This window comes from Salmo salar, chromosome ssa28 (assembly GCF_905237065.1).
Source record: "Salmo salar chromosome ssa28, Ssal_v3.1, whole genome shotgun sequence".
Taxonomy (NCBI): domain Eukaryota; kingdom Metazoa; phylum Chordata; class Actinopteri; order Salmoniformes; family Salmonidae; genus Salmo; species Salmo salar.
In genome coordinates, this window is record NC_059469.1 from 40,280,088 (window position 1) to 40,295,746 (window position 15,659).

General features: G+C 47.3%; 1 protein-coding gene and 1 non-coding gene across 2 annotated transcripts; both read right to left on the bottom strand.

Moving 5' to 3' along the window:
• Positions 1–759: 759 nt before the first annotated feature.
• trnah-gug (transfer RNA histidin (anticodon GUG)) lies at positions 760–831 on the bottom strand. Its single transcript has one exon. It is a non-coding gene; the product is annotated as a tRNA-His (tRNA).
• Positions 832–5,086: 4,255 nt separating this feature from the next.
• Positions 5,087–9,903, bottom strand: LOC106589997 (striatin-like). The gene is made up of 2 exons (XM_014180477.2): positions 8,696–9,903; positions 5,087–6,421 (listed from the first exon to the last, which is right to left on the bottom strand). The coding sequence occupies exons 1-2, from the start codon at positions 8,763–8,765 to the stop codon at positions 6,252–6,254; spliced, it is 240 nt and encodes a 79-aa protein (XP_014035952.1). The 5' UTR covers positions 8,766–9,903; the 3' UTR covers positions 5,087–6,251.
• Between the last annotated feature and the right edge of the window lie 5,756 nt (positions 9,904–15,659).

Sequence of the window (15,659 nt, forward strand, 5' to 3'; positions counted from 1 at the left end):
CGTTGTCACGCAATTACGTCTTAAATTGAGGGTATAAATCGAGCAGTGGAGTAAAATTAATCGAGCAAATTATTATTATTATAAAAAATTAAAAAATTAACAAATCAATGCAAAAAGTACATGGGGAAACATAAGTGTATATATATATATAAACAATATACAAAGGACATTTGGGCTATTGGGTACAATATTACATTAAACGAGGACCTTATTAAGGGGTATACACACATTTATAATTCTAACAGCTTTTTTTTTTTGGCAGAGTATTTAATTGTCTAAAATATAAATTCAATTTCAATATTTTCAATTTCAATCTCTGCATACAGTCACAGCAAGTCAAAGCTGCTGAGTTGTGACACGCTAGTCGGAACGAGGAAACTCGGGAATTTTCGGCTAACCAGTTGGCCTGTCGGAAATAGCCGAGTGTCCCAGTTCCGACCAGCATGAATAAACCGATTCCTTGATTCCCGATGGTCGGGAACGTTTTCTTAAAAATGAAGTAGGCCTGCCTGGATTGGCTGATCGAGGAGTATACAGAGAAAACGATTCGTTAAAATGTTTTATAGGCGTGTAGAAAGAGTGGCTATGCCATAGATGTCTATGGGTATGCTCGGTTTGGCTCAGTTCACGCATATATTATATATTTCTTGATTTCCCACATGAAAAACTGGAATAGATATGATTACAAAGCATATTTATTATGTTTAGAACACATTTAAAAAAAAAATAACCCTTTTGCCGTGACATTGTGTATCGCAATGCCGTGACCCGGATTCGAACCGGGGTTGCTGCGGCCACAACGCAGAGTACTAACCTCTATACGATCACGGCGAGCTACCAGGGCTTCTGCACATCTGGGAGATATTCCCTCAGTAGAACTCGTGTGCACCGAATTTCGATGAAAATATTGATCATGCTGATATTAAAATCATGGTACGAGAATGATTTTGCCCAATGCGAACCGTACGTGCACTTTCGGGACTTCTTCGGGACTAATAAACGGAACCAGGCCACATGGAATAATCCACAGAATGGATTTAGGATTGGTAATGTCTGTTACTATGGTTGCAGCGGCAGTTTCTGTAAGATTACAATAGTTACCAACAATAGCAACATGAAACCAACAGGTTTTCACACCACTGTTAACTACTTACTTAAAGAAATACATAAGTTTGTATTTTATAATCAGACGACCACCCGGACTATTTACATTGACCCCCCCCCACCCTTTGTTTTTACACTGCTGCTACTCGCTGTTTATTATCTATGCATAGTCACCTTACATATTACCTCGACTAACCTGTACCCCCGCACATTGACTCAGTACCGATACCCCCTATATATAGCTTCGTTATTGTTATGTAATTATATATATATTTTTTTTTAACTTTAGTTTATTTAGTAACTATTTTCTTAACTCTATTTCTTTAACTGTATTGTTGGTTAAGGGCTTGTAAGTAAACATTTCACTGTGAGGTCTACACCTGTTGTATGTGACAAATAGAATTTGATTTGATTTGAGACCACGTGTAAACAGCCCAAGACCTTCACATCCCACTTGGGAATTTGAATGCACAGAGATACCGTGACATCGTCTTGCTCACCTTTGATGGAGTGTTGTTTCTGGGTATAGATATATATGGAGTGTTGTTTCTCTGGGTATAGATATATATGGAGTGTTGTTTCTCTGGGTATAGATATATATGGAGTGTTGTCTCTGGGTATAGATATATATGGAGTGTTGTTTCTCTGGGTATAGATATATATGGAGTGTTGTTTCTCTGGGTATAGATATATATGGAGTGTTGTTTCTCTGGGTATAGATATATATGGAGTGTTGTTTCTCTGGGTATAGATATATATGGAGTGTTGTCTCTCTGGGTATAGATATATATGGAGTGTTGTCTCTCTGGGTATAGATATATATGGAGTGTTGTTTCTCTGGGTATAGATATATATGGAGTGTTGTTTCTCTGGGTATAGATATATATGGAGTGTTGTCTCTGGGTATAGATATATATGGAGTGTTGTTTCTGGGTATAGATATATATGGAGTGTTGTTTCTCTGGGTATAGATATATATGGAGTGTTGTCTCTCTGGGTATAGATATATATGGAGTGTTGTCTCTCTGGGTATAGATATATATGGAGTGTTGTGTCTCTGGGTATAGATATATATGGAGTGTTGTTTCTCTGGGTATAGATATATATGGAGTGTTGTTTCTCTGGGTATAGATATATATGGAGTGTTGTTTCTCTGGGTATAGATATATATGGAGTGTTGTTTCTCTGGGTATAGATATATATGGAGTGTTGTTTCTCTGGGTATAGATATATATGGAGTGTTGTCTCTGGGTATAGATATATATGGAGTGTTGTGTCTCTGGGTATAGATATATATGGAGTGTTGTTTCTCTGGGTATAGATATATATGGAGTGTTGTTTCTCTGGGTATAGATATATATGGAGTGTTGTTTCTCTTCTATCTCTCTTCTTTCTCCTGTCTCTCCTCTTTCTCTCTTCTGTCTCCTGTCTCTCCTCTTTCTCTCTCCTGTCTCTCCTCTTTCTCTCTCCTGTCTCCTGTCTCTCCTCTTTCTCTCTCCTCTCTCCTGTCCCTCTCCATCTGTGATGGCGTGCTCCATCGGCATCGCCAGGGCAGCGCAGGACGAGCTGGAGTACATCGCCACCGACCCCGACAAGGAGCACTCCTACTTCGTAGATGAGTTTGACAGCTTCTACAAGTTCGTCCCCAAGGTGGTCAACCTCACAACCACCAAACTGAGATGAGCAGGGAGGGCACCTTACTCCCTATATCGTCCACTACTGTTGACCAGTGTACACCTATCCAATCACTTATAAATCTGTTCTTACATACTTCAAGGAAACAAGTGAGAGAGGATGCGTTTTCTAAAGTATTCAACCAGGGCCTTAGGGGGCTACCTGGGGGGCTACCTAGGGGAGCTACCTGGGGGGCTACCTGGGGAGCTACCTGGGGGGGCTACCTGGGGGGCTACCTGGGGGCTACCTAGGGGGCTACCTGGGGAGCTACCTGGGGGGCTACCTGGGGAGCTACCTGGGGGGCTACCTGGGGCGCTACCTGGGGGGCTACCTGGGGGGCTACCTGGGGAGCTACCTAGGGGGCTACCTGGGGGGCTACCTGGGGGGCTACCTGGGGGGCTACCTAGGGGGCTACCTGGGGAGCTACCTGGGGGGCTACCTGGGGAGCTACCTGGGGGGCTACCTGGGGAGCTACCTGGGGGGCTACCTGGGGGGGCTACCTAGGGGGCTACCTGGGGAGCTACCTGGGGGGCTACCTGGGGAGCTACCTGGGGGGCTACCTGGGGGGCCACCTGGGGGGCTACCTGGGGGGCTACCTGGGGGCTACCTGGGGGGCTACCTGGGGAGCCACCTGGGGGGGCTACCTGGGGGCTACCTGGGGGGCTACCTGGGGAGCTACCTGGGGGGCTACCTGGGGGGGCTACCTGGGGGCTACCTGGGGGGCTACCTGGGGGGCTACCTGGGGGGCTACCTGGGGAGCTACCTGGGGGGCTACCTGGGGGGCTACCTGGGGGGCTACCTAGGGGGCTACCTGGGGGGCTACCTGGGGGGCTACCTGGGGAGCTACCTGGGGGGCTTAGGGTGGGGGTTCATGGTAGATCCATATTAGGGATGGGTATGGTTACTAGAATATCCAAACTGATGATAGTATTCATTGGTGAGAAAAAGAAAAAAAAAGATAGCACTATTTTAAAATGTAAAAGCTTTGTTTAAAATGAAATGAATGATCTATGTGATATTGCTACATAGCCTACAGGGTTAGACCATTACATTACAATGTATAAACAAACCGTTTTAGGAGTTTCTATGAGGTTTCACTGTGTAGCTTGGTGTTATTGTTGGGCAATCGAAGCGGCCCTACGGTCAGAGGCATCAGGTGTAATTAGTGAAGTGGGAGATTTTAATGATCAACCAACAGGTAGGCTGTTTAATATCAATGGAGACGTTCTAGACAAGGATGGGGAGCTCAGAGAAATAGCCTCAATTTACCTTGCTACTTTAGCTAGCTAGCTGGCTAACATACCGTAGCTGGCTACTTTAGCTAGCTAGCTGGCTAACATACCGTAGCTGGCTACTTTAGCTAGCTAGCTGGCTAACATACCGTAGCTGGCTACTTTAGCTAGCTTGCTGGCTAACATATCGTAGTTGGCTACTTTAGCTAGCTAGCTGGCTAACATACCGTAGCTGGCTACTTTAGCTAGCTAGCTGGCTAACATACCGTAGCTGGCTACTTTAGCTAGCTAGCTGGCTAACATACCGTAGCTGGCTACTTTAGCTAGCTAGCTGGCTTCTTTAGCTAGCTAGCTGGCTAACATAGCCTTATGGGGACATGGTGTTTAGAGAAACATAGCCTTATGGGGACATGGTGTTTATAGAGAAACACAGCCTCATGGGGTACTGTGTGTGTAGATGTATTTTATACAATTCAAATAATGCTGTAACGTGTAACACTGTTAAAATGTCAAGGGCTCTGAATACTTTCCGAATGCACTGCATGTACACACACAGTCTTGTGGGAACACACAATTCAGTCCCATTCAAAAACCTATTTTGCCTAATCCTAAACCTAATCCTAACCCTAATCCTAAACCTAATCCTAATCCTAAACCTAACCCTAATTCTAATCCTAACTCCCCTAGAAATAGCATTTGGCCTTGTGGGAACCAACAAAATGTCCCCAGTTGGTCAAATTTCTGTTCGCTTACATACTGTATGAAAATGTGTGCAGTCAACCTCATGTTGTAGAACCAGATTTACTTTGGAAACATGACTGTCATGTACATTGTTTGCAGTGTACAATTATAACTAGGAATTCTTGGAACAAACAGGAAACATTTACTTGGTCTGTTTCACTCTGCCAGTTTGGCTTTGAAGAACTGATTCCCCTCTAGCCTGGTCCCAGATCTGTTTATGCTGCCTTAACAACTCCTATATAGTCAATAGCAAAACAGCACAAAGATCTGGGACCAGGCTAATTTCCACCCATTCTATTTATCAAAAATTAACACTCAAACATCAACACAGTAAGTTAAGACTTAATATATATTTATTATAAGTATTTGCAATTTTACACCCAATGTTTTTGTAAAAACGGACACCATTGTGAAAACCTTTCCTCGTTAACTCCACCTCCCCAAAAAAACAGATGCTCTGTAAAATAACTTCTGTTTCAAGACCTTTTTAAAGCAAAGGCACATTTGTCAAGTGTTCTTAAAAGGAAAGCAGAGAGAGAAAGGCTGGTTGGCAGCAGGCAGAGTAGACAGAGTCAGTCTTAGAAACGGCGAGGAATAGTGAGATGCCACAGCCAGCCTTCAGTAAGTACCCCACATCTCCATCACAACACAACTGAACCTGACTTGGAGGAGAGGAGGGACCAGGGAGCAGACAGGGGTCTAAATGAGAGGCCTGGGGTTCTGGGGAAATGAGAGGCCTGGGGTTCTGGGGAAATGAGAGGCCTGGGGTTCTGGGGAAATGAGAGGCCTGGGGTTCTGGGGAAACGAGAGGCCTGGGGTTCTGGGGAAACGAGAGGCCTGGGGTTCTGGGGAAACGAGAGGCCTGGGGTTCTGGGGAAACGAGAGGCCTGGGGTTCTGGGGAAACGAGAGGCCTGGGGTTCTGGGGAAACGAGAGGCCTGGGGTTCTGGGTAAACGAGAGGCCTGGGGTTCTGGGGAAACGAGAGGCCTGGGGTTCTGGGGAAATGAGAGGCCTGGGGTTCTGGTTAATGGGCTTGGTGACATGAGGAGGGTTAGTGGGTTAGAGCATGGTGCTCCACCTCTCCAGTGAGTCTACACTATAAAACACCTGTCAGTCTGTCTTCAACCCCCTCGCTAGCTGTGAAGACAGACCATCAGATTAATCTGAAACAGAGTCAGTCTGTGTGGGTGTTCATTGGATGCAAGGTTGAGGAGGGGCTCTGTGGCCGGTCACACACCCAGGAGCCTGCCTGGATTATAGAGGGAGGAGGAAGCCTTGTGCCCAATAGCAGTTCTCCTAACAGACCATCCAGTCATCCACAGCCCTGACCTTCTCCCTCTGGAGGCTACTGGCTGCACCATCCCGCCAGTCAAAACAGGGAACCAGAAGCGTGATTGAGGATATGTGTGAGGTGAAGTCTGCGTAGCGCCCCACACGCCCCACATCTATTGGTCCCTGGAGCTGGGAAGCTGTGTGTCAGTGGACTGTGATTGGTCCTCGTCATACGAACACCTTGGCAAGAGCGTCTGCCCCGGCGGAGGCGATGTAGGCCTTAGAGGGGTGGAAGGCCACATCATGGATAGACTCATCATTCTTCTTCCTGTGAGCTGTAAACTCCTGGATACACGTTTTAGTCTCCAGGTTCCACAGACGGATAGAACAGTCATGACCTGAGGGAGGAGAGGAGAGAGGGATTAGGGAGGGGAAAGAGGAGAGGAGAGAGGGATTAGGGAGGGGAAAGAGAGGAGAGGGGGATTAAGGAGGGGAAAGAGAGAGCAGATGAATAGAACAGTCATGACCTGAGGGAGGAGAGGAGAGGGGGATTAAGGAGGGGAAAGAGAGGAGAGGGGGATTAGGGAGGGGAAAGAGAGGAGAGGGGGATTAGGGAGGGGAAAGAGAGGAGAGGAGAGGGGGATTAAGGAGGGGAAAGAGAGAGCTGATGAATAGAACAGTCATGACCTGAGGGAGGAGAGGAGAGAGGGATTAGGGAGGGGAAAGAGAGGAGAGGAGAGAGGGATTAAGGAGGGGAAAGAGAGGAGAGGAGAGGGGAATTAAGGAGGGGAAAGAGAGGAGAGGGGGATTAAGGAGGGGAAAGAGAGAGCAGATGAATAGAACAGTCATGACCTGAGGGAGGAGAGGAGAGGAGAGGGGGATTAGGGAGGGGAAAGAGAGGAGAGGAGAGGGGAATTAAGGAGGGGAAAGAGAGGAGAGGAGAGGGGAATTAAGGAGGGGAAAGAGAGGAGAGGGGGATTAAGGAGGGGAAAGAGAGAGCAGATGAACAGAACAGTCATGACCTGAGGGAGGAGAGGAGAGAGGGATTAGGGAGGGGAAAGAGAGGAGAGGAGAGAGGGATTAAGGAGGGGAAAGAGAGCAGAGGAGGATTAAGTAGGGGAAAGAGAGGAGAGGAGAGGGGGATTAAGGAGGGGAAAGAGAGAGCAGATGAACAGAACAGTCATGACCGAGGGAGGAGAGGAGAGAGGGATTAGGGAGGGGAAAGAGGAGAGGAGAGGAGAGAGGGATTAGGGAGGGGAAAGAGAGCAGAGGAGGATTAAGGAGGGGAAAGAGAGCAGATGAATAGAACAGTCATGACCTGAGGGAGGAGAGGAGAGGGGGATTAAGGAGGGGAAAGAGAGAGCAGATGAACAGAACAGTCATGACCTGAGGGAGGAGAGGAGAGAGGGATTAGGGAGGGGAAAGAGAGGAGAGGAGAGAGGGATTAAGGAGGGGAAAGAGAGCAGAGGAGGATTAAGGAGGGGAAAGAGAGGAGAGGAGAGGGGGATTAAGGAGGGGAAAGAGAGAGCAGATGAACAGAACAGTCATGACCTGAGGGAGGAGAGGAGAGAGGGATTAGGGAGGGGAAAGAGGAGAGGAGAGGGGGATTAGGGAGGGGAGGAGAGGGGGATTAAGGAGGGGAAAGAGAGAGCAGATGAACAGAACAGTCATGACCTGAGGGAGGAGAGGAGAGGAGAGGGGGATTAGGGAGGGGAAAGAGAGGAGAGGAGAGAGGGATTAAGGAGGGGAAAGAGAGGAGGGGGATTAGGGAGGGGAAAGAGAGGAGAGGGGGATTAAGGAGGGGAAAGAGAGAGCAGATGAATAGAACAGTCATGACCTGAGGGAGGAGAGGAGAGAGGGATTAGGGAGGGGAAAGAGGAGAGAGGGATTAGGGAGGGGAAAGAGAGCAGAGGAGGATTAAGGAGGGCAAAGAGAGCAGATGAATAGAACAGTCATGACCTGAGGGAGGAGAGGAGAGGGGGATTAGGGAGGGGAAAGAGAGGAGAGGAGAGAGGGATTAAGGAGGGGAAAGAGAGGAGAGGAGAGAGGGATTAAGGAGGGGAAAGAGAGCGCAGACGAATTAGAGCAGTCAACTGGAGGTAGGAGAGGAGAAAGGGATTAGGGAGGGGAAAATTATCAAAGAGGAGGAGAGCAGGAAGTAGTAAGGGAGAAGAACGAGAACAGTAGGTGGGCGACAAGGCAGTTCACATAAAGTGTACAGCTTTATAAAACAGGGTTCAGTTCTGGGCCCTCTCCTGTTTTATAAAGGATACAGCTCTGGTGTCCCCCAGGGTTCAGTTCTGGGCCCTCTCCTGTTTTATAAAGGATACAGCTCTGGTGTCCCCCAGGGTTCAGTTCTGGGCCCTCTCCTGTTTTATAAAGGATACAGCTCTGGTGTCCCCCAGGGTTCAGTTCTGGGCCCTCTCCTGTTTTATAAAGGATACAGCTCTGGTGTCCCCCAGGGTTCAGTTCTGGGCCCTCTCCTGTTTTATAAAGGATACAGCTCTGGTGTCCCCCAGGGTTCAGTTCTGGGCCCTCTCCTGTTTTATAAAGTCTGTCAAATCATCACATGGACTCTCCAACCATTGCTATTATCATCACATGCAGGATGACAAGGTATATATCTAGCTGAGTATGTTAGAAATCATTGTTATGGAGAGATAGCTACTTACTGCCAGACATCAGATAGAGACCGTTGGGGTCGACAGCTAGACTGGTAACGGCATCCAGGTGGGCCACCATCGAGTGGATCAGCTTCCCTGAACAGTTCAAATGGAAAACATTTGTTAATTTAATGTTTCTGCTTTCTCTGTGTGTGAAGGTTAATTACCTACGGCTCGTATTTCTGTGTGTTATTTGGTTATAATTAAGTCTATGATTTGATAGAGCAGTCTGACTGAGCGGTGGTAGGCAGCAGGCTCGTAAGCGTTCATTCACACAGCACTTTCGTGCGTTTGCCAGCAGCCCTTCGCAATGCATTGCGCTATTTATGACTTCAAGCCTGTCAACTCCCAAGATTAGGCTGGTGTAACCGATGTGAAATGGCTAGCTAGTTAGCCGGGTGCGCGATAATAGCGTTTCAAAAAATTGCTATGGTGAAACCCTTTCTGAAGAAAAGGAATCTGGATTCTTCAGCTCTCAGCATCTCCAGCCTTCCGTTCTTCATTAAACTTCTGGAGAAATTGGTGTTCAAACAGCTAAATAATTTAAGTGTGAAGTGTATTTTTTTTAAAATTGGTTTTCGTGCCCAACACAGAGACAGTCTTAGTTAAAGTGGTAACTGATCCTAGAGCCAACAGAGAGACAGTCTTAGTGGTAACTGATCCTAGAGCCAACAGAGAGACAGTCTTAGTTAAAGTGGTAAATGATCCTAGAGCCAACACAGAGACAGTCTTAGTTAAAGTGGTAAATGATCCTAGAGCCAACACAGAGACAGTCTTAGTTAAAGTGGTAAATGATCCTTGAGCCAACACAGAGACAGTCTTAGTTAAAGTGGTAACTGATCCTAGAGCCAACACAGAGACAGTCTTAGTGGTAACTGATCCTAGAGCCAACAGAGAGACAGTCTTAGTGGTAACTGATCCTAGAGCCAACAGAGAGACAGTCTTAGTTAAAGTGGTAAATGACCAGAACAGGTCTCTGGCTGCCTGTCAATTTTAGAACATATCTGAAGATTATTATATTGGTTTTAAAATCAATCCATGATTGTTCACCCCAATACATATCAGACATGCTTTAAGTTCTGTACCCAGTAGGTCCCTCCGGTCCTCTGGCCTTTCAACTACCCCAAAGCCCAGGACCAAGAGGCATGGAGAGAGCAGCCTCTAGTTACTGTGGGCCCCCAGCCTCTAGTTACTATGGGCCCCCAGCCTCTAGTTACTATGGGCCCCCAGCCTCTAGTTACTATGGGCCCCCAGCCTCTAGTTACTATGGGCCCCCAGCCTCTAGTTACTATGGGCCCCCAGCCTCTAGTTACTATGGGCCCCCAGCCTTTAGTTACTATGGGCCCCCAGCCTTCAGTTACTATGGGCCCCCAGCCTCTAGTTACTATGGGCCCCCAGCCTCTAGTTACTATGGGCCCCCAGCCTCTAGTTACTATGGGCCCCCAGCCTCTAGTTACTATGGGCCCCCAGCCTCTAGTTACTATGGGCCCCCAGTCTTTAGTTACTATGGGCCCCCAGCCTTTAGTTACTATGGGCCCCCAGCCTTTAGTTACTATGGCCCCCAGCCTTTAGTTACTATGGGCCCCCAGTCTTTAGTTACTATGGGCCCCCAGCCTTTAGTTACTATGGGCCCCCAGCCTCTAGTTACTATGGGCCCCCAGCCTTTAGTTACTATGGGCCCCCAGCCTTTAGTTACTATGGGCCCCCAGCCTTTAGTTACTATGGGCCCAGCCTTTAGTTACTATGGGCCCCCAGCCTTTAGTTACTATGGGCCCCCAGCCTTTAGTTACTATGGGCCCCCAGCCTTTAGTTACTATGGGCCCCCAGCCTTTAGTTACTATGGGCCCCCAGCCTTTAGTTACTATGGGTCCCCAGCCTTTAGTTACTATGGGCCCCCAGCCTTTAGTTACTATGGGCCCCCAGCTTTTATTTTCATAGTTTATTCCTGTAAAGCACATTGTGTTGCATTGCATGTCTGAAATGTGCTGTATAAATAAAACTCGATTTGATTTAGTCCCCAATCACGTGGTGTTTGTGTACAAGCACACAACGAGGAGAGACGGAGCCTTGTGAGTCACTGTTGTGCAGCAGGGAATTCACAACTGTCTGTCTGCCAGCTACATATCCTATAAATTAACTGTCTCAAATTTGCTAAATGCTCTACAGTTGTTCATTTGGTTTGATAATTTAGTCAACAAGTCAGCCATCCAGCCAGCCAGCCCTCCATCCAGTCAGTCAGTCAGTCAGTCAGTCAGTCAGGTCAGTCAGCCAGCCATCCAGCCAGCCCTCCATCCAGTCAGCCCTCCATCCAGCCAGCCATCCAGCCAGCCCTCCATCCAGCCAGCCATCCAGCCAGGTTCAAAAGGGATCGTTGTGTTTAATAGGGCGCGTAGCTATAGCCTATATAGAATGGATCTGTGTTTAATAGGGCGCGTAGCTATAGCCTATATAGAATGGGTCTGTGTTTAACACGGCGCGTAGCTATAGCCTATATAGAATGGGTCTGTGTTTAACACGGCGCGTAGCTATAGCCTATATAGAATGGGTCTGTGTTTAATAGGGCGCGTAGCTATAGCCTATATAGAATGGGTCTGTGTTTAATAGGGCACGTAGCTATAGCCTATATAGAATGGGTCTGTGTTTAATAGGGCGCGTAGCTATAGCCTATATAGAATGGATCTGTGTTTAATAGGGCGCGTAGCTATAGCCTATATAGAATGGGTCTGTGTTTAATAGGGCGCGTAGCTATAGCCTATATAGAATGGGTCTGTGTTTAATAGGGCGCGTAGCTATAGCCTATATAGAATGGGTCTGTGTTTAATAGGGCGCGTAGCTATAGCCTATATAGAATGGGTCTGTGTTTAATAGGGCGCGTAGCTATAGCCTATATAGAATGGGTCTGTGTTTAATAGGCGCGTAGCTATAGCCTATATAGAATGGGTCTGTGTTTAATAGGGCGCGTAGCTATAGCCTATATAGAATGGATCTGTGTTTAATAGGGCGCGTAGCTATAGCCTATATAGAATGGGTCTGTGTTTAATAGGGCGCGTAGCTATAGCCTATATAGAATGGGTCTGTGTTTAATAGGGCGCGTAGCTATAGCCTATATAGAATGGGTCTGTGTTTAACACGGCGCGTAGCTATAGCCTATATAGAATGGGTCTGTGTTTAACACGGCGCGTAGCTATAGCCTATATAGAATGGGTCTGTGTTTAACACGGCGCGTAGCTATAGCCTATATAGAATGGGTCTGTGTTTAATAGGGCGCGTAGCTATAGCCTATATAGAATGGGTCTGTGTTTAATAGGGCGCGTAGCTATAGCCTATATAGAATGGGTCTGTGTTTAATAGGGCGCGTAGCTATAGCCTATATAGAATGGGTCTGTGTTTAATAGGGCGCGTAGCTATAGCCTATATAGAATGGGTCTGTGTTTAATAGGGCGCGTAGCTATAGCCTATATAGAATGGGTCTGTGTTTAATAGGGCGCGTAGCTATAGCCTATATAGAATGGGTCTGTGTTTAACAGGGCGCGTAGCTATAGCCTATATAGAATGGGTCTGTGTTTAATAGGGCGCGTAGCTATAGCCTATATAGAATGGGTCTGTGTTTAACACGGCGCGTAGCTATAGCCTATATAGAATGGGTCTGTGTTTAATAGGGCGCGTAGCTATAGCCTATATAGAATGGGTCTGTGTTTAATAGGGCGCGTAGCTATAGCCTATATAGAATGGATCTGTGTTTAATAGGGCGCGTAGCTATAGCCTATATAGAATGGGTCTGTGTTTAACACGGCGCGTAGCTATAGCCTATATAGAATGGGTCTGTGTTTAATAGGGCGCGTAGCTATAGCCTATATAGAATGGGTCTGTGTTTAATAGGGCGCGTAGCTATAGCCTATATAGAATGGGTCTGTGTTTAATAGGGCGCGTAGCTATAGCCTATATAGAATGGGTCTGTGTTTTCATATAGAAAGAAGGTGTTGTGGGGGTCACAGAGTGCGAGAGAGAGAGAGAGAGAGAAACAGAGTCTCACTCTAAGTGTTGATTAGTCATTACTGCTCTGCTTCCATCTGGCTGATTTAAATAACCTGAGCTTCATTTCACATTCATCATCTCTCAGTCAGCCCTAGACATCTTCAGCAGCCCGAAGGATTCAGGACCGGACTAATCATTTATCTTTGAAGTAGTACACATCGGACCGGACTAATCATTTATCTTTGAAGTAGTACACATCGGACCGGACTAATCATTTATCTTTGAAGTAGTACACATCGGACCGGACTAATCATTTATCTTTGAAGTAGTACACATCGGACCGGACTAATCATTTATCTTTGAAGTAGTACACGTCGGACCGGACTAATCATTTATCTTTGAAGTAGTACACGTCGGACCGGACTAATCATTTATCTTTGAAGTAGTACACATCGGACCGGACTAATCATTTATCTTTGAAGTAGTACACATCGGACCGGACTAATCATTTATCTTTGAAGTAGTACACGTCGGACCGGACTAATCATTTATCTTTGAAGTAGTACACGTCGGACCGGACTAATCATTTATCTTTGAAGTAGTACACGTCGGACCGGACTAATCATTTATCTTTGAAGTAGTACACGTCGGACCGGACTAATCATTTATCTTTGAAGTAGTACACATCGGACCGGACTAATCATTTATCTTTGAAGTAGTACACATCGGACCGGACTAATCATTTATCTTTGAAGTAGTACACGTCGGACCGGACTAATCATTTATCTTTGAAGTAGTACACATCGGACCGGACTAATCATTTATCTTTGAAGTAGTACACATCGGACCGGACTAATCATTTATCTTTGAAGTAGTACACATCGGACCGGACTAATCATTTATCTTTGAAGTAGTACACATCGGACCGGACTAATCATTTATCTTTGAAGTAGTACACGTCGGACCGGACTAATCATTTATCTTTGAAGTAGTACACATCGGACCGGACTAATCATTTATCTTTGAAGTAGTACACATCGGACCGGACTAATCTTTTATCTTTGAAGTAGTACACGTCGGACCAGACTAATCATTTATCTTTGAAGTAGTACACATCGGACCGGACTAATCATTTATCTTTGAAGTAGTACACATCGGACCGGACTAATCATTTATCTTTGAAGTAGTACACATCGGACCGGACTAATCATTTATCTTTGAAGTAGTACACATCGGACCGGACTAATCATTTATCTTTGAAGTAGTACACATCGGACCGGACTAATCATTTATCTTTGAAGTAGTACACGTCGGACGGGAGAAATGATCTCACACAATAAGAGACAAAGAGAAAGATGATTACTGTCCAAACTGACGAGGCCTCTAATTATTCCCAACTCCTCAGAAACACACGCGGGGCCGACGTCCCCCACAGGCGCGCGGGGCCGACGTCCCCCACAGACGCGCGGGGCCGACGTCCCCCACAGACGCGCGGGGCCGACGTCCCCCACAGGCGCGCGGGGCCGACGTCCCCCACAGGCGCGCGGGGCCGACGTCCCCCACAGACACATTCAAGATGCCATGTTGAGAAGTGCCAAAATGCCTAGGTTGGAGAGACACTGGAGAGCAGAGCATAAAATACTTGGTATTCCTATTAGCCTAGCTATATTCTGATGTGGCTGAAACAGGCCACTGTTGTCCAGTACAATCCTCAAGTGACAGGGAAGGAGGAGAGGCCAGAGGAAGAGCTTTAGGGAGTGAACAGAGGAGACAGGTCGTTAAAGAATGATTTTGGTTCAGCATCCCTTCATCCCACCCTAGTGTCCTTCAGAGTCCAGAGTTAAGAGATAGTAGGGGACTACGGAGAGGGGAGAGGGTAGACGGAAGAGAGGGTAGACGGAAGAGAGGGTAGACGGAAGAGAGGGTAGAAGGAAGAGAGGGTAGACGGAAGAGAGGGGAGATGGAAGAGAGGGTAGACGGAAGAGAGTACACAAGGAAGAGAGGGTAGATGGAAGAGAGGGTACAAGGAAGAGAGGGGAGAAGGAAGAGAGGGTAGATGGAAGAGAGGGTAGACGGAAGAGAGGGGAGAAGGAAGAGAGGGTATCTCTTTTAGAGAATGATCATCTTTAACAGTCCCCTCACTCTATCCCTCCCTCGCCAATCAGACATTGACCTTGGCTGGAATACCGCTATGAGTCAACTGGGCCATCATTTAAAAAATGTATTTTCTTTAAACAGGAAGCGTTTTAATAACAACGTTAGAGTCCTCACTGACTGACTGACTGCTTTTTCAGGCCAGAGGATAAGGGTCTCTCAGTCCACTGAGGTAAAGCGGTTGCATCAGGCCAGAGCTTTAGGGGTTATTAAGGGGTGAGGAAGGGGTAGGTACAGGAGTGAGGAAGGGGTGAGGAAGGGGTAGGTACAGGGGTGAGGAAGGGGTTAATAAGGGGTGAGGAAGGGGTAGGTACAGGGGTGAGGAATGGGTAGGTACAGGGGTAGGTACAGGGGTGAGGAAGGGGTAGGTACCGGGGTGAGGAAGGGGTAGGTCCAGGGGTGAGGAAGGGGTAGGTACAAGGGTGAGGAAGGGGTAGGTCCAGGGGTGTGGAAGGGGTAGGTCCAGGGGTGAGGAAGGGGTAGGTCCAGGGGTGAGGAAGGGGTAGGTCCAGGGGTGAGGAAGGGGTAGGTACAAGGGTGAGGAAGGGGTTATTAAGGGGTGAGGAAGGGGTAGGTACAGGGGTGAGGAATGGGTAGGTACAGGGGTAGGTACAGGGGTGAGGAAGGGGTAGGTACAGGGGTGAGGAATGGGTAGGACAGGGGTAGGTACAGGGGTGAGGAAGGGGTAGGTACCGGGGTGAGGAAGGGGTAGGTAGAGGGGTGAGGAAGGGGTAGGTAGAGGGGTGAGGAAGGGGTAGGTACTGGGGTGAGGAAGGGGTAGGTAGAGGGGTGAGGAAGGGGTAGGTAGAGGGGTAGATACAGGGGTGAGGAAGGGGTGGAACGG